The following is a 24,941-nucleotide window of genomic DNA, read 5'->3' as shown; positions in this document are numbered from 1 at the left end:
AACGAAGAGTACAGGATTTAACGACTAAGACATGTGGCTTTCATGCGCTACTCTTTCATGTTCAGATGTCGTGGCTACACCTACAAGCAGTTTCTCAGCATCTACGTTGACTTACCTCAATTGAACGACTTTCTAGTGGAGAATATACTTACAAGTGTATTTAATATTGATTTTAGTGCCCTAAGAATAAAATGTTCTAAAGATGTATGTGAAATTGTTTAGTGATAAAAATTTATACGCATGATAAAATAACTGTCCTACTCTTTAGATTTCATCTATTGCTAGATATTTGTCTACAACAACTAGTGCAGCTAGATTATCTGAATTCACAGTGTACTGATCCTGATGTACTGCAATGTCAAGGTCACATTTCCTACAGTAGTGTGACTTCTACTACTACTACTAACAACTCACCGCAGCACCAAGCCGCCTGAGGCCAACACAGCTACGCACGCTCCTCCTCCGCCCCAATCTATTCAAAGCCTCCCTTTTTACACCCGCCCGCGAAGTTCCCATTTCCTTTAAATCTTTCTTTATGACGTCCTCCCACCCCAGACGGGGACGACCTGTTCTTCGTTTAGCCCTAGATGGTTGGCCGAAAAGAACAATCTTTGGCAATCTGTCATCTTTCATCCGCACAACATGCCCTAACCACCTCAACCTTTCTTTCATTATAGACCTAGAAAGCGGTATTGAACCACATTTTTCGTATAGCCTATTGTTTGAAATACGGTCAGTCAGCCGGGTACCCAGAACAATCCTTAAGCAATTTCACTGGAAAACATCTAGCAAATCTTCATCCGCTTTTCGAAGCATCCATGCTTCAGAACCATATTTGACCACTGTCATCACTGTAGCTTCTAAGATTCTAATCTTGGTTTGCAGACTTATCTTCCTATTCTTCCAAACTTTTTTTAACTGTGAAAAAACACCCTGAGCCTTGGCTATTCTATTTTTAACATCTTCACTGCTCCCACCGTCTTTACTAGTAATACTACCAAGGTAAGTGAAGCTGCCCACCTGATCAATCTTTTCATTACCCAACGTCACCTTTTCATCTTCACTAATTCCTAGCCTTAGTGACTTAGTCTTCCTAACATTAATTTTCAAACCAATACTAGCACCCTGAACTCGCAAAACCTCTAAAACTTCATTCATTTTGCTCACACTTTCATCTAGGATGCTTAAATCATCAGCATAAACCAAGTCTAGGAGACTTTTTCCTCCCCATTTGATTCCGTGGTCTCCCATTGCCTTTTCTGTGCTCCTTAAGACAAAGTCCATCAAAATAATCCATATAAAGTAGGATAGAACACAACCCTGCTTAACTCCTGATTTAATACAAAACCAGCTGCTAACCTCATTTCCTACTTTAACCGCAGCACTGTTATTCTCGCACATAGCACTAATCACTTTAATGTATTTGTCTGGTATACCATACAAGGATTAAACCTTTACTAAAGCTCCTCTATCAGCAGAATCGAACGCTTGCTCATAATCTATAAAACTGAGGACCAAAGGTGTTTGAAAACTTAGGCACTTTTCAATTATTAACCTAAGAGTGAAAATTTGGTCAACACATCCTCTACCTTTTCTAAAACCGCACTGCTCTTCTCTTAAAACTTTGTCTACAGCATCTCTCAGTCTAAAAAGTATCATAATACTAAGCAATTTGCTACCTAAAGAGACCAGACTAATGACTCGATAATTACCACACTCACTCTTATTACTTTTCTGATAAAGTGGCTTAATTAAGGTTTTTCTAAAATCGTTAGGTCCTTCCCCTTTTTCAAAAATCATATTCATAATCTTCAATAACTTATTTCTAACCTCAGAGCCACCATATTTAAGAAACTCATTTACTACCCTATCAGCACCTGGAGCTTTATTATTCTTTAATCCTTTTAGTACTGTTGCTAATTCCTCCTCACAAAACAAATCTTCCTTCATATCCAAGGTATCACAAACTTTTTCATTTTCCTCTATATTTTTTCCTGCAACTCTTGTGACTTCACTCTTGTCATATCTCTTTGTATATTCAATGCTACTATTCTCATTCATTCTATAGAATTCACAGGTTTCAATTTGCTTATTTGAAGTAATTTCACAAACAGTGCCCTCAAGTGTCGAATCACATTCTGTCAAAGCCAAATAATAATCAGTGGGCTTATAATCATAACACCCAGTGTATTCACATCGATGACGAAGAAACCATATTCTTTTGTTATTCCAACAGTTGAATCGATGACCCGGTTCCTCCTCCCAGAACAATCTAAAACCGCGACGATACCAATCTCGTAGCAATAAACTAAAATCACGGTTAGGATTCTTTTCCAATCATACCGGGATATGTACTCTCCCACTGATTACATTTATCATAATGACAATCGGAGCATAGGTGGCCTCTAGGATGAGAGTCAAACTCCTCTTAAAGACAGGAATTAAAACCTTTAATTTGTACAGCATATCCTCTATGCAATTTACAAGGTTTGCATAATATACACATTTCATCATACTCCTCGATCATTGCGAAATTTTCACATGATGATGATGACCAGCTGCCCAGTGAGTACATACATAATGGACCTGTATGGTACATTTTTTTATGTGTTGACACTCTCACTACAACAATGAAACTCAGATAGCAATAAAAAAAATTGTCTGAGACAGAGAGAGAGGAGTAAATCATCCTTGAGCACTATCTTTCTTATGAAAAAAAGTCCTAAATTTCTAAACTAATGTTTAAAAGCATATCCACAATATCATTTTGTCGTGTCGTGATCAATATATCAATAAATTGTGTAAATACATTTGGACCAAAACGTAGAACCTTCATACAATATTCAAATGATGGAAAATCAGTTTTGATTACATTGATAAGCATCCTCCAAGAAAATATCTTTCTTTGAATAGACATCTCTAGAAAACCATCGTCTAGAATTAAACATTTTTCCATGAGAACTAGATTCCTCATGGTTCGGTCTTTTTCGAATCTTTCCATTTTTTAGAGTCCTAACACTCTCAAAACCAACTTAAGAGTAATCAGAATTTCTTTTTTGTACTCTAAAAATACATGCTAGTGTATTATAGAAAGAAAAAAATAACGTTGATTTAGAAACAATTTTATTGAACATAATTACAATAATAATAATAATATTCACTGATGTATTTTGTTCTCATCAATATATTTCGATAGGACATCTAATGCTGACCGAAGTTTATTTATATGGAGAATATTCACTCTTCCAGCAAAACATAGTTGCTCATCCTGCTTAAACTTGCTTGATGATATCACAAATCTCGCATATATAATGTCCCATTCAAGACATAGTCTACATCCTGCGGTTATTTCCACAGCTATATTGGGTAGTCGTATATGGTTGCTGCTGCTGCTGCTGTCAGTTCCATCATTAATCTCCAATAGTGTAAATGCACCACTCATTTTTTTTTCTCCACTAATATCCTTTAAAATAAAAAATATTCTCTTTGAATCCAATTCTCTCACTTATACCAATTGTAAAGAAAACTGTTCCTTTTATTCAAATCCCAATCACCAATCAAGTTATACTCGTTCCTCTTTGAAAGAGTGTAATGCCCTGTAGAATAGAATACCTACCAGAAAAACCTGTTTGGTACGGGGGCGTCCGCAAAATGGTACTTTGGTTACTACTCTTGACCACACAAGAAAACCACATAGAAGGTATGGGTGAACAAAAGAAAAATAAAGTAATCTCGTAATATCTTTTGAAAAAAAGTGCTGCAGCTTCCTCATCATCCCAACATTTCTTGCAACCTTGCCACTAACACATGAAATGTGCTCTTTGAAGTAATGGCACTCATCAACACTCACCCCTAGATACTTTGTCGAAACTTCCCGAGGCAGAATATTATCACCGAACTGTATTTTGTCAATCCAAGGGTAGTAATTGCTACTTCTCCCGTACATTACCAAATGGGATTTGGCATGGTTTAGCTGAAGTCTGTTAACCCTCGTCCATTTTTCAATGTTTAACATGCCAGTCTGAAGATTCTGTACAAGCTTTTCCCCGGTTTTTGCAGCAACAGTTAGATGCGTGACATCAGCAAAATAAGGCAAAATAGATTTTGATACTCCAGCATCACTACATTTTAAAGCAAGACAGTCCTTTGATAGCATTTCGCAGGTCATCAATATATATAAGAAACCGTAGGGGTCTCAAAACAAACCCCTGAGGGACACCGAATTTAAAACTTTTAACTTGCGATTTAATTTCACTAGCACTGACAAACTTTTTGATCATGGAGAAAAGATTCCAATAGACGATAAAACATACCACGAAAGCCACGATTTCTCAGTTTCTCCTTAATAATTCCATGGTCCACTGCATCAAAGGCTTTCACAGTGTCCAAAAAAAACAGATGGAACTTTCCACCCTTGGTCCAGAGCATCGTTCACAAAAGTGATGAGAAAAAGAAGAGCTGGATTTGTCGACATTGCTTTACGGAATCCAAACTGAATTTTTGTTAAAATACTTTTTATTCTCAAGAATATCAACCATCCTGCCACTAATCAATTTTCCAAAAAATCTAGATAAAACTGGCAGCAATGAAATAGGCCTATAATCATTTGGCAAATTTTTTTCTCCGCCCTTAAAAAGCTTAACCACTCTAGCATTCTTCATAAAATCGGAAAAAACACCAAATTTTAGGCACATATTAAATAAAACCAAAACCTGGTCGTTTATTTCCGAGAAAACATACTTAATTACACGCAATGAAAGGAAGTCAGCACCCGAAGCAATATTTCTCATGATCCACAATGTGGTACGTAATTCACAAGCAGTCACTAGTTTCAGATATGCAGATACATCACTTTCCTTGGGTAAAAACTGGTGGTACGTTCCATTCACAGAAAAATTTGTCAGGGAGTTTGCTATCCGTTTACCAACAATAGAAAAATGGTCACACATATTATCTACAATTGAAGCATCAGTATTGAAATTGTCAGGTAAAATTGAACTTTTGGAAGGGCTCAGAATAGACTGAATTACTCTCCATGTTTGCCTGGGATTATCTGCACTTTTTGAAACTCATTTCTATAATAATTAATTCTCGCTATTCGTAATAGGTTATTGAATTCACAATTGTATTTCTTATATCTCACTTTCTCTCAGGAGACACTACAGAATATTTATAAAGCAGTCTTCGATTTGATATGGCCTTCATCAGTCCTCTAGTAACCCAGAGTTTTCTAGGAGTAACATGAAAAGCTGGCTTTTGAATAGCTGTACAACTTTCTTTTAGTAATTTAGTTATTTCTGAATACCACAAATTGTGCTGATATTGTTAAAAGGGTAAACGAAAGTGTGTGCTATTCAGTTTTAGCGGATGAAACATCTGATTTAAGAAACATAGAGCAGCTGTCCATTTGTGTTCGGTATGTTTAAACAGAGCTTTGCGCAAAGATTTTCTTGGGTTTGTTCCTGTATCATATTTAACCGGACAAGGTCTGGCCACCACAATATTAGAAACCTTGAAAGACGATGGTTTGGATTTGAGCAAGCTTGTAAGACAAGAATATGACGGAGCAGCTGTTATGGGTGGACGCCTGAGAGGCACTCAAACTTGGATTAGACAGCAGTATCCACGAGCAATTAATGTCCACTGTGTAGCACCTACACTCAACCTGGCGATCGCTTTAGCTTGCTCCATTCCAGTCATGAAAATGTGTTTTAGGACAATATCTCAGATCTGCAACTTTTTTTGGCTCACCCCCCTCCCGTAAACAGGTTCTCAAAGACAGAATTCAACAATGCATTCCAGAATCTAGAAGAACTACTCTCATTACCCTTTGTGAAACACGGTAGGTGGAGAGGCACGATGTCGTTAACCGCCTTGTGGAGCTGTATAAGCCAATTTTAGAAGCACTGGAGGAGCTTCAAGAAGGGAAACGCGAATGCTGAGACTTTTGTAAAAGGCCAATCAGTTAGCAAGCTCAATGTAGCAAGGTAAGTTTCTGACCAGTTTGTTCGTAGCACAACAACTCTTTGGTCTTACGGTGCCGCTGTGTAAAGTTCTTCAAGCTGTTGACTGTGACTTGGTGCTTGCATGCGACCACGTTGAAACTGTGGCGCAGACAGTTGTGGGCCTACGCGAAGATGCAGATTCTTCGGTCGACAGGTTGTATTCAAAAATTGAAGATTTTGCCAGAGATCTGAAGACAGAATTGACGTTTCCAAGAGTCGGTCATCGTCGAAACGACCACTATGACATCGGTTCGCTGAAAGAAGCGTACAGAGCTTCCATATACATTCCATTCATGGACGACTTCATGTCAGAACTCAAAGTGAGATTTACGGTACATCGTAAAATTTTGAAAACTTTAAGGGGCTTCATACCTTTCAACTTAGAAAAAAAAACGTGTCTGACGCAGAAATCAGTGAGAATACTGATATTTACTCTGACCTTTTACCAGAGCCAGATGTTCTAAGCCACGAACTGAAGTTGCGGAAAACGAAGTGGCAGAACGTTACCTACAAAGAAAGACCAGTCTCTGCTTTGGCTGTACTTGATACAATGCTGATTTCTTTCCAAATATCAGCCGCTTTCTTACAATGGTAGCTATTTGGCCTGTTTCAACTGCTACACCGGAAAGGACTTTCTCTACCTTGGGACGGCTTAAGACATGGCTACGAAGTACAACCGGTGAAGAACGTTTAGCAGGTCTAGCGTTACTGTCAGTGCACAGGGACGTTGCTATTAACACTAATACAGTTATTGACATGTTTGCAACTCAAAAAACACGTCGAATTGATTTTGATCTGTGCTGTCTGTGATTTTGAGCTGTCCCTTCCTCAACGCCTCCCTCTTTACGCTAAAGTTTTTTATTGTTTAAAAAAATAGTTGTGAGAAAGTCAAACTTTAGCGTAAAGAGGGAGACATTGAGGAGGAGACAGCCCCTTTCATATACGGAATAATTTCTGTTCGTTTTAAGTTTTAATGTCGCTCCTTACTTTCAGTTAAAAAAACTTAGTTTTTTTATTTAATTTTTGAACGTTTTTGAATTAATGCAGGTTTTAATTTTGGCTCGACGTAAATCAATAATTAAAACAAAATTTGCATATTAATTTTACTTTTATTTGGTTAAATGGCTTTCTCAAAAGTTGTTTAATTTTATTTGCGAACGTTTTTAATAGTAATAAATATACGTAACTTACGAATTAACATGCGTAACGAACTTCTATATTCATATATTTTTAATACGTATATTAGGGGGTTCGCTCCCTTGTCAATACCTCGCTCTTTACTCTAAAGTTCGAATTTTGTTCCAATTCTTTAAAAATGAGCCCTTAGTCACAAAGGCAGTTAATTAGAATAAATAGCGCTTATGAAAGTACTAAAAAAAAACTTTTGCTTAAAGAGTGAGGTATCGACTAGGGGGTGAACCCAATCATATATGTAATATTTTCTATTCGTTTTAAGTTTTGATGTTGCTCCTTACTTTCAGTTGAAAAACTTATTTTGTTTAATTTCTAATCGTTTTTTAAATAATGCTGGTAAAACCGGTGCCTCCTTCATAGAAATGTCCCTTCCCCCATGGAAAGATCCTCCTACATAGCCCCTGACCCTCCCCCCACTACAAGAAAAAATCTCCCCTGAAAACGTCTGTATACTTCCCAATAACCAATACTATACGAAGACATTGGGTAAAGTTCATAACTTTCAGCCCTCCACCCGGGAACTTTGGGGGATTAAATTATCCTAAAAGACATAGTTATTATATTTTTGACCATGCTGAACAAAATGGCTATCTCAAAATTTTGATCGGAGGATTTTGGGAAAAAATAAGCGTTGGAGGGGGCTTAGTTGCCCTCCATTTTTTTGGTCACTTAAAAATGACACTAAAACTTTTAATTTCCGTTTGCATGAGCCCTCCCACGATGTTCTAGGACCACTGGGTCGATACGATCACCCCTGAGAAAAAAAAAAACACGCATCCGTCATCTCTCTTCTGGCAAAAAATGCAAAATTTCAAATTTTTGCAGTTAGGAGCTTCAAACTTCTACAGTACGGTTCTCTGATACGGTGAATCTGATGGTGATTTTCATTAAACTTCTATAACTCTTAGGGGGTGTTTCCCCCTTTTTTTGAAAATCAGGCAAATGTTCTCAGGCGAGTAAATTTTGATGGGTAGGATTAAAGTTGATGAAACTTATATATTTGAAATTAGGATTAAAATCTGATTCTTTTGATGGATCTATTGGTATCGAAATTCCGTTTTTGAGAGTTTCGGTTACTATTGAGCCGAGTCGCTCCTTACGTACAGTTCGTTACCACGAATTGTTTGATCTCATCTGAGATAATAGCTTTCATTTTTTGTTCATAATCATTGCTATCCCTTATGACGATTGTGTTACCTCTGTCACCTTTGGTCTTGTCATCTTGTTTTAAAAGTGTAAGGGTTTTTACGTCATTTCTGGTGGTACTTCCCTCAATTTTTTTCTTATCAAATTTGTTCAAATATTTCACTCTATCGACTATATGTTCTTGTGGGGCTTCAACTTTATCAATAGAGGACATAATACCAGCCTCCACCTTGGAAATTATTTTAGAATAAGGAACCGTTGAAGGAAAGAAAAATATCGGCCGTTTCGCCAAAATTGCTTCTTGCTGAATAGTCAAAGACTTGGATGAAATGTTCCTGATAGCAGGACCAGGACAAAAACGAGGACAGAAGGTATCAGAATTTTGGAACCTCTCGAATAAAAATTATATTAATTTATCAGCCAACGGGACCTTTGAAAGGTGAAACTCATGATTAAATGACTTGATAGCCATATCCTTAATTTTCCAGAAAAGTTCGACGGAAGATTATCTAATAAAAAAATATCGTGATAATTAAAATCTCTTAACTAAATTTAAACGTCTCTGTATTTTTTCGGCAATTACATGGTTTAAAGCTATGACACTTGACTTATCCTTTGATTAATTAAAAAAAAAAATTCCACAAAATAAGTTTTTCAAAAAAAAAGTAAAGAACTCCATTAAACAAAAAAAATGAACAAAAATAGAATCAAATTATATACCAAGCATACAACTACCACAAATCAGTATCAATAAATAAATGAAACCCAAAACAAATTAAAATAAGTCAAACTCAAAACGAGCAGAAATTAATATGAGTAGGGTTCTAAGACCCATGCGTCCTAAAAGCTAGAATATAATTTGTATTTTAATGAAAAAAATTCAAATGAATTTACTGAAAAAAATGTGTATGGTCAGTTTACTGAAAAAAAATAGAATAAAAAAATCTACCAAGCATACAACTACCACAAATTTGATCAATAAATAAATCAAACCAAAAACAAGCAGAAATTAAAATATGTCAAACTCAAAACGAGCAGAAATTAATCTGAGTAGGGTTCTAAGTCCTACGCTTTCTAAAAGCCAGCATATAATTTGTATTTTATTCAAAAATTTTTTTTTAATATTTTCACTGTTATAACCTTAAGAAATCAATAATTAATTAAGATTTTATGGAATAAATATCAGTATATGTACATTAAACTGACAATGCGTATTTTTTTCAGTAAATTCATTTGAATTTTTTTTTTCAGTTCTTTACTGAAAACGTTTGACACTAAGGGCTCAAAATCTTATTCTATGGCCAAAAAAATGTATTCTTTTTTCTTTTTATTTCTTATTTAGCAATTATTTAAAACAAATTCTTTTTAATGTTGTCACTTTTATAACTTTGAAATCAAAAATTAATTAAGACTTTAAGGAATAAATATCGGCATATGTATATTAAACTGACGATGCAGATTTTTTTCAGTAAATTCATTTGATTTTTTTTTCCTTGAATTTGTATTTCCCTTGAAAATTTTGAATGAAAATTCCTTGAATGCGGAATAAAAACACAATTGAAAAATTAAAATGAAAAAAATTAATACCGTTTTTGACATATTTTCTTGACTAATTATAAATACATACATTGGTGGGCGTGTAATTATAATTTAAGCTCGAAAGATAACTAACTTACAAAAACACTTCTTCTCATGTTAAACATTACCTTATTAGCAGTTATGTTAAAATTACTGGGAATTACAAAGCTGAATCGGAGCTCTCAAGTAGGGATGTAGCTCCAATATTTTAATGGGGGGGGGGGGGGGCAAGAGGGATCTCAATCCGAAGAGTCAAGAGCATGGGCTATAGAATCATATATTTTTTCTAATCATTGCCCGCCTGAAACAACGCCACTGATTTGAATGTTATTTTCAGAAATGGAATTAATTATGAATACATTTTTCAATAAATTCATTTGAATTTTTTTTTCAGCTCTGTACTGAAAACGTTTGACACTAAGAGCTCAAAATCCTATTCTATGGCAAAAAAAATTATTCTTTTTCTTTTTAATTCTTATATAGCAATTCTTTAAAAAAATTCTTTTTAATGTTTTCACTTATATAACTTTAAGAAATTAGAATTTGATTAAGATCTTAAGGAATAAATATAAGCATATCTATATTAAACTGAAACTGCAGATTTTTTTCAGTAAATTCATTTGAAGTTTTTTCAGTAAAGTACAAATTATATTCTAGCTTTTAAAAATCATAGGGTTTAATACCCTATTCAGATTCAGTCTTGGTTACATCATGTCTTGGTGAATTTTTTTCATGTCTTTCATCATGTCTGGGCATGAATTAAAAAAAAATCGAAATTAAATTAAAAAAAAAATTATTTTCAACTATGACTGGGGGAGGGGGTAATTTTTCTCAGGGAGTATTCTTAATGGGGTTGGAGAATTTTTCAAGAGAATACCTAAACCTACGCTATAGATAATAGCCTAACCAATTAAACTATTTCTGAAGGATAGATCGTCTTTGGACTCATCAAATTATTATTTTCTAAGCTTTTTACAGACAAAAAACGCACCGAATCTAATGAACCTGCCTTGCTTATTTTTTGCACTTTAGTAGAGTACACGAAATTGTTGGATTTCCCTTTACAATTTGGAAAAAAAATTCTGTAAATGCTGATTAAAAATACAATTGAAAAATTAAAATGAAAAAGAAAAAAATTTATGCCGTTTATGACACATTTTCTTCACTAATTATAAATACATACATTGGTGGGCGTGTAATAATAATTTAAGCTCCAAAAATAACTAACTTACAATAATAATTCTTCTCATGTTAAAAATTACCTTATTAGTAGTCATGTTAAAAGTACTGGGAATTACAAAGTTGAATCGGAGCTCTCAAGAAGGGAGGTAGCTCCAAAATTTTATCGAGGGGGGGGGGGGCAAGAAGGATATCAATCCGGAAAGTCAAGGGCATGGGCTATATAATAATTTTTCTCCTAATCATTGCCCGCCTGAAACAACGCCACTGCTTTAAAGGTTATTTTTAGAAATAGAATTGATTATGAATAAATTTCTTTGGCCACAGAATAAGATTTTGAGCTCATAGTGTCAAACGTTTTCAGTAAAGAACTGAAAAAAACTTCAAATGAATTTACTGAAAAAAATATGCATTGTCAGTTTAATGTACATATGCTGATATTTATTCCATAAAATCTTAATTAATTTTTGATTTCTTAAGGTTATAAAAGTGAAAACAATAAAAAAAAAATTGAATAAAGTACAAATTATATTCTGGCCTTTAGAAAGCGCAGGGCTTAGAACCCTACTCATATTAATTTCTGCTCGTTTTGAGTTTGACATATTTTAATTTCTGTTTGTTTTGGGTTTCATTTATTTATTGAAACTAATTTGTGGTAGTTGTATGCTTGGTAGATTATTTGATTCTATTTTGTTCAGTAAACTGACCATACCCATTTTTTTTTCAGTAAATTCATTTGAATTTTTTTCAGTAAATTACAAATTATATTCTAGCTTTTAGAAAGCATGGGGTTTAGAACCCTACTCATATTAATTTCTGCTCGTTTTGAGTTTGACTTATTTTAATTTCTATTTGTTTTGTGTTTAATTTATTTATTGATACTGTTTTGTGGTATTTGTATGCTTGGTAGATTATTTGATTCTATTTTTTTTCATTTTTGGTTTAATGGAGTTCTTTACTTTTTTTTGAAAAACTTATTCTGTGGAAAAAGTTTTTTATTTATTTTATGTTCGTTTCATATTGACATAGTCTTTTTCAGGGAGGAAGACAAACCCTTTTCTGAACTTAGACAGCCATCCCTTCCATAAAAACTTTAAATACCCCCTGAGCATAACTTACAATCCTTGCCCCTTATCTGTGGGGTTTGTTTCAACCCCAAAAGCCAGGTTATATGATATTTAGACTATTTTGAATAGAATGCCTATCTCAAAATTTCTATTAGATGTATTTTCTAAAGATGTGACGATATTTATTCCTTAAAATCTTAACTAATTTTCGATTTCTTAAAGTTATAAAAGTGAAAACATTTAACAGGATTTTTATCAATAAAGTAATAATTATATTCTGGCTTTTAGAAAGCATAGGGCTTAGCATTCTGTTTTGCATTAACTTTCCGTCGAAGACTCAAAAGCCATTCTAATCCATTTGCTCCTAGGACGTGCTTATATCAGATATCTAATATCAGCTGATATCTAAATAAGCCATGAATTTTTAATTAGTAAAACAAAAGTAAGTTTTAAAATCATAATTAACATATTCATTTCTGAATTTTTCTAGTACGGCCATATCTAATATCATGTTTATCTAATATATGTTCGTTTTTATTCATTCTGGTAAAAAAGAGAATCAAGTAATAATAAATAAAATTTAAAAGAAATAAATTAAAAATTAAAGTACATTAATTAAAATCGATATTTGAATTGGCCTAGAATTTTAAATTAGTTCCTTGAGCCGAGTTTTTGTTTCAACAACAAAAAGATCAGAAAATTTTTTGAAACAATTCTTTCACAACTAATGAAAAATTCATTTTATTCTGTTATAAAACTTGTATCATTGATCTATAATGAAATTTCTCCCGTCAGCTTTTAGTTCACAGACAGCTAACATTGATATAATATATTGATAGGTCAAAATGTCATGCTCAAATGTAAGTATATCTATGTTTACTATTTATTACGATGCACATATTTGGGGGGCTATCTACTTTTTAAGCGCTTATGACTACGGGAAAGGGTACTGGCACTCTAATCTCCGAATTGTGAGAACTTGTCTTGAAGTATCTGCTATTACGACTTCTATAAAAACCTGACTAGCCCCCAGGGCCTAGCCTACAGAACATTTATTAACGTTTGCGGGGAAGTATCTGTAAAAGAAAGCTAATTTCTGTCTGAAAATCAACTACGCTGAAAAAAATGGCTTTCTCAAATGTGGATATGTTTGTGGAAATGGTGGGCGTGAGAGGGTGGTTAGTTGCCCTTCAATCACTTTCGACTATTAAAAGGGCACTAGCCCTTTCAATTTTCAATTGAATGAACCTTTTTTTATGTTTTTACAACATCGCTTTCTATAAAAACCTTACGAGCTCCCAGGGCATACCTTACAACCCTTGCCCTGAGGGCTGTGGGAGGGGGGATGGGTTGTCATCCTTACGGTCCTAATTTCCAAAACTTTGAACTGTGTTGATTAAAATGGCTATCTAAAAATTTTGATTGGATGTGTTTGGGGAAATGGTGGGCGTGGAAGGGGTGTTAGTTGCCTTCCAATTACTTTCGACTATTAAAAAGGGCAATAGCAATTTCAATTTCTAATCGAATGAGTACTTTTTGAAGTTTCTACGACAACGCGTTCTATAAAAAATGTATATGCCCCCAGGGCATAACTTTCAACCCTTGTCCTGAGGGGAATGATGGGCGTGGGGGGGGCTAGTTGCCCTTTAATCACTTTCGACTATTAAAAAGGCACTAGCCCTTTGAATTTCCAATCGAATGAACCTTCTTCGAAGTTTCTACGACAATCCCTTCTATAAAAACCTTATATGTCCCCAAGGCATAACTTAAAACCCTTGCCCCGAGGGTTGTACGGGAGTGTCCTCCTCAAAAATATATTTTTTTATCTGGAAATCAACTACGCTGAACAAAACGGCTATCTCAAAATTTTGAATGAATGTGTTTGGGGGAATGATGGGCGTGGGGGGGGGGGGGCTAGGGGCCCTCCAATCACTTTAGACTATTAAAAATGGCACTAGCCACTCCAATTTCCAATCGAATGAGCCCTTTCCGAAGTTTCTACGACAACTCCTTCGATACGAAGTGCCTGGGTATGGAGAAGAAAAGGAAGAAAAAAGAAAAATAAATAATACATTGTGCCCACATCGTTCTTTACTTAGGCAGTGCTATCGCGCTCAGGGTTGCCACCCTGACTTGGAAGAATTTACTAAATCGGAGAGAAAAAATTTACTAGATCGCGTCTGTTTTTACTAAATACTCAAAAAAAAATTTTTAGCATTTGCTCAAAAAAATGCTTGATGGTGCGCGTGCGGCTACGCTGCACGCCCACCATCAAGCATCAATTTTTACTATAGGAGGATAATCAATATGATTTTCACAACCTTTTTCCTTTTTTCTTCTTTTTTTTCTCTTTTCCTCTTGTCTTTCGTTTTCATAGTATGATTGAAAATTCTGGAAACCTACAAGTTCATATATATATATATATATATATATATATATATATATATATATATATATATATATATATATATATATATATATATATATATATATATATATATATATATATATATATATATATATATATATATATATATATATATATATATATATATATATATATATATATATATATATATATATATATATATATATATAATATATATAATAATATAATATAATATAATATATATATATATATATATATATATATATATATATATATATATATACATATCTATATTTCTACTTACTTTTAATTTCTCTCAGCAGGCTCCTTTTTTCTCAATAAAAATTTTTAAACTGAGGAGATTCACCTAGGGTGGTTCGCTTTTGTTTTGATTCCAATAGATTCCCAATCATCACAAATCCAAGAGTCATTATAGCTTCATTTTTAGTTGGTAAGATTTGATACACAGAAAGCTGATTTTGTCGACCTCTAGACGCTTGAAGTGATTTGTCTGTTAATGCAAATAGGCGAATGCTAGTCTGTCTTTAAGACAGACAAACACAATTGTAAATTGTTACGTAGACAAACGAAATTTATAAATTGTCGTATATTTTCGACAATTTTTTTTCCCTGAATTCAAGGAAAATAAAAAAAAAGTTGTGTTAACTATAAATCATGACTTTTTACTAGTTTTTACTGAATTTCGGGAAATTTACTAGATCCTCTAAATTTACTAGAATTTTTTTTTACTATATCTAGTAAAATCCTACTGACGGTGGCAACCCTGATCGCGCTGCCTATGATTTCTTATCATTTTCAATACCGAAGTGGGTGTTAAATCTAAAAGACTTAGAAATGACTATTTCGTTCTTGCAATTTTTGAAAAAAGCTTGTTGATTTATTAGATTTTGATGTTTTTTGTTTTTTTTAACTAAATAAAAATAAAAATTCACAGAGCTGTTCAGCCAGTTCGGCTTTAGATCTTTTATATTGTGGTTTATTTGTTCTTCATTTCAAGTAATACTAGGAAAGACCAAGATGTTACGTGAAAAATCAGTCCATTATCTCTGTATGCTGCTTAATAACTTTGCATTTCTAAAGATAATATTTATTTTTATCCTAAGTTTTTTAAGGTGATTATAATTGTATTCTGAAAGTTACTGATATCACAGCTCATGTAAGACTATGAAAAGCGTTATGTGATGTGAGGCTATGTACTTGCTTTTGAATCCTAAATCAATATTCTTGTATTTTATACTTGACTTTTGTGTTTTTAGTAAAGGGCTAGTTTTCTATAATCCTACAAAATATTAGGGAGTATCACCAGTTCATTTACTTGCACTATTCTTATCGATATAAATATTAGATAGGATGTGAAGTAATAATTTTTGTGCGGCTCAAGTTTCAATTTTGCTCTTTACTTCCTTCAAAAAAACCTTGTTTTTTTTAAATTAATACTCGTAAAAGGCACAACCGTACATTGGTCCCATTGGTCCACGGGGCTCAGTTACACGAGGGTTTGGTTACACACCCATCATGGCAAATTTAAGAAACTTGATATCGATAAAATTAATAATGATATTATTTATTCAGCTGGGTGAGTTGGGGGGGGGGGAGGGGTACGAAAGACAATATAGGAAAAAATTTGTATTCGATCGCTCAGGATTGGTTCATTTAAGGGTTTTAATGTAAGTAAAGCGTTGCAAATAAAAATAATTTGTTATAAAAAAAGCAACTGAAAAGGGGAAAAAATGTCTGGTTTTATAGTGTATTAATTATCATAAAGAGATATAACAAAAGCTCATGACTTTTTATGAGTTGTTTTTCCATTACTTGCACGTGTTTGAGTACAGATATTTAGAGACCAGTAATTGTAATCGTTTTTAATAGCAGGGCGATTTTAACAATGGAATTGTTTAATCTGTTGCATGTAAATAATTTAGGAGATACTTAATTTAGCGGTCCCGTGAAGCTAAGCTTCCAGGTAGGTTTTGCATATTAAGAACAACCTCATAACCAGTTTTGAAAAAGAAAGTTCCCTAAACAGACTCCTCACATAAAAACTTGACTTTCTTGCAGGCGTTGCCAAAAATGTTTAGTAAAAGCAAAAGGTTTTTATACTGAACATTTAATCAAGTGAGAAAAAAATCGTAAATTTTACCAGTCAAACCATGAATTTTTACCATCAAATTTTTGGTTTAAAAAGCAACTATATGCATACAAACTTTCTTATTTTTTCAATCCAATGCTTTTGATTTTTCAACAAAGTGTGATTAAATATTTAAATTTAGAAAAGCTATTTTTGAAACTTCTGTTTGTGAGACATTTTAAGAATGGTTGTTTTATTAATAATATTTTAATAATTATACAATCGGGCCCGTACCCAGGAATAATTTTTTTTAGGGTAGGGAGGATAATGAAAACAATACTTGTTATATGATAACTTGAATAAAAACTACTAACAAATTTGGGGAAACTTGGGACTTTGGGGATCTAATAACGTAGACTTCTCTCCCTGAGGATGCTCCTGTATGCAAACTTAATTTATTGGGGTATAAAAAAGCCAAGTCATGGTTTTTCTCGTTATTAGAGAAGTTCGATTCCCAGTCAGATTTTATATAAAATAATGAAAAATTTTAAACTTCGAATTTCTAAAAATTAAATTAAAATTTCAACTGACTATCAAAATAATTCTATTGTCATTATAATTCTTGCCAAAATATAGATTAGTAAAAGCAGTTTTTGTATAAAGACCGCATAAAAACGTGAGAATATCTGACAAAAATGATTGCTACGTGTCTTAACTTGACATTTTATCGTATTGTAAAAAGAAGACGTTATGATGTAAAAATAAAATATTGTCCCTTCTTTTGCAGGTCTTCAAACACAAATGGATGGAGAAGATTTTAAAGAGACAAGCGGAATTACAAGTACAGATCTTATCAATGGGAACTCTCTGACTCGGTCAATGCAACTTCTTCATTTGGATAAATGTGATGGAAAAAACAGAGGGATTAATCTTCAGCAAACAGTCAAGGAGGAGAACCTAGTCAGTTTGTTCACCTTCGACTGCCCTCCTGCAACAGCCAGTGTCCCTTATAGACTTCTTCATCGTCTAGATTTGGATTTTTGTGATTCTTCTGATGCTGAAGAGGAAGACTTCTTTTCTGTAGTGAAAGAAACAAACAAGTCGAACAAGATCAATATTTGTCAGCTTCTTAGTAGTTATTCACCTCGAGATAATATAAACATTTTAAGGCTTTTGCTTGAATCGAGGTATGCTGTTCCGATATGTAATATAGAAATTATAGAGCTGCTTAGGATCACTCAAAGAATAGAGGACGAAGTGTTCCTTGGTGAAGATCTAAAGCTTCCGCGAGTTGCAGTAATCAGCCGAGTGAAGAACTTCCAGAGCCATACAGGAAAAATACTGGAATGTGTTTTTAACTTGAGGACTTCTTTTAACACCGGTGATGCATCAAATATAGAGGTTGGTCAAGGCCTAGTCTGTCTAGGAAACAAGAAAAAAGAAGCTTGTATTGTCATACATATTCGGGGGAATTTTGAACAGTATTGGAATTCCTTGACTGATTTTGTTGATTACCTAATTGTTGAGGATGAATATACTTCTGAATCTGACTTTGTTGACTACGTACTCGTTGGGAGTGAAATTTCCTCTCAATTCGGTAAATTATCTCCTTTTATTCGTAAATATTCTGGTGAAACATCCCTTCCAAAATTCATCACAGTTTGGATCCCGAACTTCTCAAATATGAAGAATATTTCAATTGTTCGTCCCTTCTGTCTTATTGAAGGCTGCTTAGATTATTTCGTTGAAATTCAGCAGAATCGTCAATTATTATCCATATTTCGTGAAACAACATGTCACGAAACACCGTTGCATTCACTATTTTCTTCTGATGGATATTTAAGGATGGAGATGGGTATTTTACGGGAAATGTATTTAAGAATTTCTGAGATGAAAGGCTTGGAAGAATACAGAACAAAATTTCTTCTGTTGCAGAAGAGTTTTGCAAAAGAAGGTGCATGGCAAGAACAGTTGAATGAGTTGAAATGTATCAGCGAGAACAATGAGCGTAATGAGATACAACGGAAAATATTTGAAGAACATGAATTTCGCTTCATTCACTGTTGTAAAACCTATATTGACGAAACTCTTATCTCGTATTTCTTGGAAGGTCTTCGAAAGAATTCTATTGACGAAACTTTGATTCATCTTCAAGTTCTTGATGATGCAATCACAAATAACATTAAGGAGTCAAAAATTGTAGCTGAACTAGCTGAAGAAGTGCGGGACAAGACAACCAAGTTTTCAGAAAGACTGCAACTATCTATTACAGATTCCGAGTGTGTGAAGCAGGTAGAATTAAGCAGAAAAGAGCTGACTGTTGCAAAAGAGAATCGGAATAACGCTGTTCTTTCCCTTCGTCACTTATGGAGGGAAATCTCATTGTTGTATTTGTCAGGAAATAATAGAGAATTTGAATATTTACCACAAAGGGCAGCCTTTTGCTTAATAGCAGGCGAAACCTTAGAGCTTTATGATGGAGATGCAAACATGCTAAATGTTGAATGGATTGCCGCTATTTTCAAAAACCTGGAATCTTTGCTGCCTCAAAAAAGAATTTTCGTGTTGTCTGTCCTGGGAGAACAAAGCAGTGGAAAATCAACATTGCTGAATACTATGTTTGGCATTCGACTTCCATCTAGTGTTGGGCAATGTACGAGAGGTCTTTCAATGACCCTTGTAAAAACCGTAGAGAGACAAGAGTATGATTATGTTATGATATTCGATACAGAAGGCCTTAGGTCACCAGAGCATAAAGGTCTTTATGGCAGTATTAAACGGGATAATAAAATTGCTACCCTTTCTGTTTTACCGTCAGATGCAACTATCCTTGTTATTAAAGGTGAAAATGATAATGCTTTGAAAGATATCCTGCCTATTGTTGCACTAGCCTATAAAGGATCTAAGCTAGCAGAAGAAAGAGAGGGCATATTTAGCTGCAAATTTTTTGCAGCTTACAACCAAGTGAAAACTGATGGGGAGATCCAGAATAAGCTTCAGAACATATTTTCCCAGCTATCGACTACCCTTGTTGAATCTTTTGCAAAAACAAACTCTTTTAGGGATTTAGATGTGCATACATCGATTAAATTTCCACAGTTGCTAACTAACCAGCAAGATATATGGGTATTTGGATGCAATTTTAAAGGAGACTCACCGCTTGATGTTCCAAATACAGAATTTAGCCAGAAGATGGTTGAATTTCGGGAGCATATTCACAAACAGGTTGTCAGCCAATTGGGATGGAATGCCCGTGAAATTGGAAACCTTGAACGTTATTTGCGTTTAGTTTGGGACTGCTTGAACCATTCTAACTTTGATCTTTCGTTCGAGACAGTCATTGAGAGACATGCTTACACTGAACTTGAAAATAAGTTTCAGAATCTGAGAAAAACATATTATGAAGATTACGAGGAGCAGTTCAATCTTCTTAAAGACAAATATAAGGAAGATTATTCTGTACAAGAGGGAAGGGCAATGAACTTCAGAGAAATTCATGCAAATGTTGAAGAACTCGAGGTTAAAATGAAGCCGCAAAGTGAAAAATTTGAGGAATATATAAACCTTATGTTTGAAGAAAAACAAAACCAAAAGTGGAAAACAGAATTTTCAAGGAAAGCTCTTGACACAATTTCTTCAGCAACAATTCAATGGGGTCATAAACTGGAAGTCTTCTTGCGAAATCAATTTACTTTTGGTGTAAAAGTGAAACAATACGAAAGAGAAATGAGAGATGAAATAACTGAAGAATTTAGAACAGGGAGTATGAAAGAAAAAACTGAGGAACAGTTAATAGAAATGTTTAATGGAATCTTTGATAACACTGTTAAAAGGGCTAAAGAAGAGAATCCTCCAATGGATGTTCAAGATGCTGTTTTGAAGGCCTACAGAGCTAATTCAACGATTGTAAGCCTTGGAATTGATCTTTTGTGTGATAAAGAAAAAACTTCCTTATGGGGGAAACTCTGGAAAGAATCTAAAAATAAAGTCAAAAATCTAATCGATCCTATTGTTGAATGGTTGGCACATGGTGAAACCGATAAAAACCCCATTGAAAAAATGGTTGTTCCCATGGTTGTCAGGGCAGCAAATGGAAGAAAATTCTTCTGTGATGCAGTTGTGCATAATGCGATAAATGATATTGAAACTTTTATGTTGAGGCAAGATAAAAAGATAAACAAATGGGAAAGAAAAAGAATACATAGGGCGGCGTACGATCTTCTGGTCAATATCTTTGTAGATATTCAGCTAAAGTGGGAGCAGGACAATTCCGTTTACATACGTTTTAAGTCAATGAAGATGGCTATGCAGCGCTATTGTCTGAACGTTGCTAAGGGCCTGGAGGAAGTAGATCTATTAGCGTCAGTCCTTGAAGAGTTCTTTTCGAAACACGCTGTGAAAGCATTTGAAAGTGAAGTTGTAGAAACTGTAATGACAAACTTGAGAAAAAAACGTTGGCCTCAATCACCAAAATATGTGCAAGGTCATATGGATTTATATCTAATTGACGAAATAGAGGCAAAAGGTACTACTTGTACTTCTTGGGAAATTGACGAAGTACTACGGTTGATAGAAAGACCTCGTATTTTGAAAAAACTCACCACTAAGAGACTGATTCGCTTCGAGATTGAAATAGTTCTTGAACATCTGAAATGGGATTGTTTCAGGTCTAAACTTCAAGGTTGCTTGAAAAACACATATCATAACACTTCGCTCGATATAGAGTCTGGATCTTTCCAATTTAATCAGTTTTTAAAATCTTTTCAAATCTTTACGAGCAAATACATTCCTGATGAATTGAGGAAGGAAATGAATGCATTGGGATGGACAGGATTGGAACAAATGTCCGTACAATTCGAACCAAGACATATCAATGGCATCACAGATAAATTTGCTGTTTCCATTTTATCCGTGGATAAAGAAAAAATTATAAATTCTATTTTGCTACAACTTCAGGACAATCGTCTTTTTGCCGCAGTCTTTTGCACGTCATGCGTAGAAAAATGCCCTCTCTGTAAAAGCTTTTGCTTTCTTGAGCTTTCTCATGATGGCCGTCATGATTGTTTTCATCAGCCAATAGGTTTAACTGGATGGCGAAAATCAAAAACTAAAAAACTGTCTTCCAATGCATGTAACAAAAGTCCGCCAGATAATACATTCAGACTAAACAGCGATGAGAGATGTAGGTATGCCGACTTTTCTAAGAAATTTGACACCTGGCTTCAACCTGATAGAGCTCAACTTGTTTCTGAGTATCGACAGTATTTAATCAGCAGGTATAACGAAGAGATTGCTGAATACTACGGTGTAAACCCTTCTGATACGGTAGATCCAGCTGAAAGTCTAGATGTGGTTACAAGCAAAATTAAAAGAAGACTTGATTTTTTTAAAGATTTTCCACAGCAATAGCTAACTAGAAGGATCTTTCTCGGTTTTTTGGATATTTCTCAGTTATTAACTGAAATTATATTCATTCCTATCATAGTCGATTTCATTTCAAATCATTTCTATTTCATAGTTGAATAGCTTTAGTACCAGTGTCTATATACTCTTTTATAATGTTTTTTATTATTATGATTAAAAGAAGATTGTACCTGAAAAAGCAACGTGTTAGAGCAACTCTGGTTATTACGATGAGAATTAATTTCCATTTTCTAAAGGAGGCTAAAGTTATTTTAAATTTAGTCAGATCCAAATCCATAGAAAGTAAAGAGGCGTAGTTTTTATTAAATCACTTCAAGCTTCAAGTCCTTCGCCCTTCTCCCTCTACCAGAATCCACTCAAATTGGAAAAGGAAAATTGTGATCCTTCAATCTAAGGGACTAAGACACACTGAAGTTTCCTGATTTGCTTAGAGCATTGTATAGATGGCTACAATTTGAGATAATTCAACTTATTTAAGGATATCGAAAATATGGCCAGAATTGACAGCAAATTATTATTGAGTGAGGTCTTTCGATCTATTGCCTACTGAAAGTCTGCGTCATGTTTCAGTACAGAACTTATTGAATAGAGGCGGTTAGGGAGGGGGGGGGGGGGTAGAAGGGTCACTAGCCCCGGGCAAAGAAATTTTACAGCTGCTATTTTTCAAATAATTTAATGGTTATAATTATTTTGTAATTTAGAAATTTTATTTTGATTGAAATAATGTAGAGGATGCAGTTAGTAAATGAAAATAATTATTAAACTATCAATTAATTAACAAAAATAAATAATGATGATTTTTAAAATACTCAAATTAAAATAATTTTAATCAAATAATTTAAATAATAAATTATTGATTAATAAATTGAAAATAATTGTGTTAAAAATTGGAAATATTCGGCCTTAAAATTTTTGTGAGAGAAAGAGGGGGCACAAATCACGATTTTGCTCCAGGCGCAAGAGAGGCCAGCACTGGCACTGTTATTGAAACTGAAATTATTAATGTAATATCAATTCTGAGTATACAATGTTTTCTATCTCTATCACAAATTTTCGATCGCTCAGTGAAGCTTTAGATGGTTATAGAAAAAGATATCGAAGGATAAGGGGGGTTGCATTGAGGGATGAAAGGTGGCATTCTGATTCCTAGTGGTACAAAGTTGGAGAAGTGAAGGGGGTATCGTAAGCAACACCAGGAAAATCCTCGGAGGTTGGGAGGGGGGTGGCAAGGTGCTGCAAGGAGTTTTATTTTCATTCGGATTTAAATGGTAATATTTTGCATTTTCCTTTATATATATTTCATTTGATACATTCTTGTTCCCAGGGAACACTGCCACCTCCTAGTGTCCATAGGGTATACCCCTATAAAAAAGGTTGGTTCAAGGAATCCACCTTGAAATTCAAGAAAGGGATGGCCCTTTAATTGGATTTTGGTATAACACGCTCCCCCTCTTGTTGAATAATTGAAAGGGTTCTTTTTTCAGGGATTAATATCATTGTCGAAGCATTTTTTCCTACGAATATTAAACAACATACTTCTTCAGGCATCTTATGTTCCCCCCTACACAGTGACCTATCACCCTCCTTTATATTTTGTCACTATATTGTGAAGCAAATCGCTTTAGTTAAATAAAGCATTAAAATCAACGCCAGAAACTAGGGGCAATTTCACCTTACAGCACCCTTATGGACATTGCCCACAATTTCCAGGGAAAAGTCCTGCCAGACAATTTGATTCCCGTTGAAAATATCCCCGTGACATTCTCTCCATATGTAAAATTGTGCATCCAAAGAGAAAGAAAGACAAAAAGAAAATTGTACATGGATAAAGGGAAATTCCTCCCAGAAAAATTGTGGAAGGCTGCCCCTTTCTGATCCCCATCTTCTCTTTGTGGTCGTGGAATCTTTGGAGGATGCCCGTTCGATCGAAAATTGAGAGTTTAAGTTGAAAATGATGCAAGACCAACCAGCCCCAGTCTTAGAACTGTTTTGATATCTTGTCCTTTTGTTACCGCTTAGGACATCTGGTACCTATATTGTACTTTCTTTATGGATGCTCAATTTTGCGTGTGGGGGAATTTTATAGAGGGAGGGACATTAGTCCTCAGACTAAGTCTCCCTCCAAGCAATATTCGCAATTTAAGACCACCCCTCCTTCTGAAGCTTGGCTTATATTTATTACAGGTACATATCTGTCTTGTTTATTTTTTGTGCACGTTTTGTCGAAATTGTAATTCATTCTTAAAGTCAAATGAGGATCTCACTAACTTTCGACCTAGCTTTCATAGGAGTCATACATATTTTGGGTATGAGCTACCCCAAAATTCTTATTAAGCCTTTTCATAAGTACTGTGTATGAGGATGTCCGTATTTATTCTACAAAACCTATCAAATTTCCACTGTGGGACATACCTCCCTTCACCTTAAGAATTCCTGTAACTATGATAATGTTTTTTTGGATGTTAAACTACAAAGAATTAAAAGGGCTACTCTTCTGAAAAATAAAACTTTGCTGTTTTACTTAAAATTTCTTTTCTAATTTCACACAGAAGAACAACTCCGGTAGAACTTTTTGTTCTTTCCACCGGCCAATCAATTAGTTCTGAAAAAGGCGGGTTTATTTGACTTCCTTTTCTAACATACTCTTACAGCTATAATGTAATTGGCTTACGAGTATACGTCACGAACGTGGTCCAGTGGAATAAGAATGAAATTATTAGAAAGTAATCTTTCCTTTTCTCTGGTTAAACACTAATCCGAAGAAAGATTTTCACAGTGTTAACTATCAACCCAATTACAGTGAAAAAACGCTACGTACATAGTGACGTTTCTTTTTTAATTTATTTCTCAATAGGTCAACTTTTTCAAAT

The 24,941-nt window shown here is 34.3% G+C and overlaps 1 protein-coding gene across 1 annotated transcript in view; it reads left to right on the top strand.

Moving 5' to 3' along the window:
* Window positions 1–22,228, top strand: part of LOC148949725 (interferon-induced very large GTPase 1-like) — a 58,982-nt gene extending 36,754 nt beyond the window's left edge. The window contains exon 3 of the mRNA XM_089093697.1: window positions 17,435–22,228. Coding sequence (XP_088949823.1) covers window positions 17,449–22,056 — 4,608 coding nt within the window. The 5' untranslated portion in view covers window positions 17,435–17,448 and the 3' untranslated portion in view covers window positions 22,057–22,228. The remainder of the gene's footprint in view (window positions 1–17,434) is intronic.
* Window positions 22,229–24,941: the final 2,713 nt, after the last annotated feature.

This window comes from Artemia sp. Qi Xiang Cuo, chromosome 8 (assembly GCF_049724085.1).
Source record: "Artemia sp. Qi Xiang Cuo chromosome 8, ASM4972408v1, whole genome shotgun sequence".
Lineage (NCBI taxonomy): Eukaryota > Metazoa > Arthropoda > Branchiopoda > Anostraca > Artemiidae > Artemia > Artemia sp. Qi Xiang Cuo.
The sequence above is the reverse complement of the archived record's forward strand: the minus strand, read 5'-3'. Positions and strand labels throughout refer to the sequence as shown.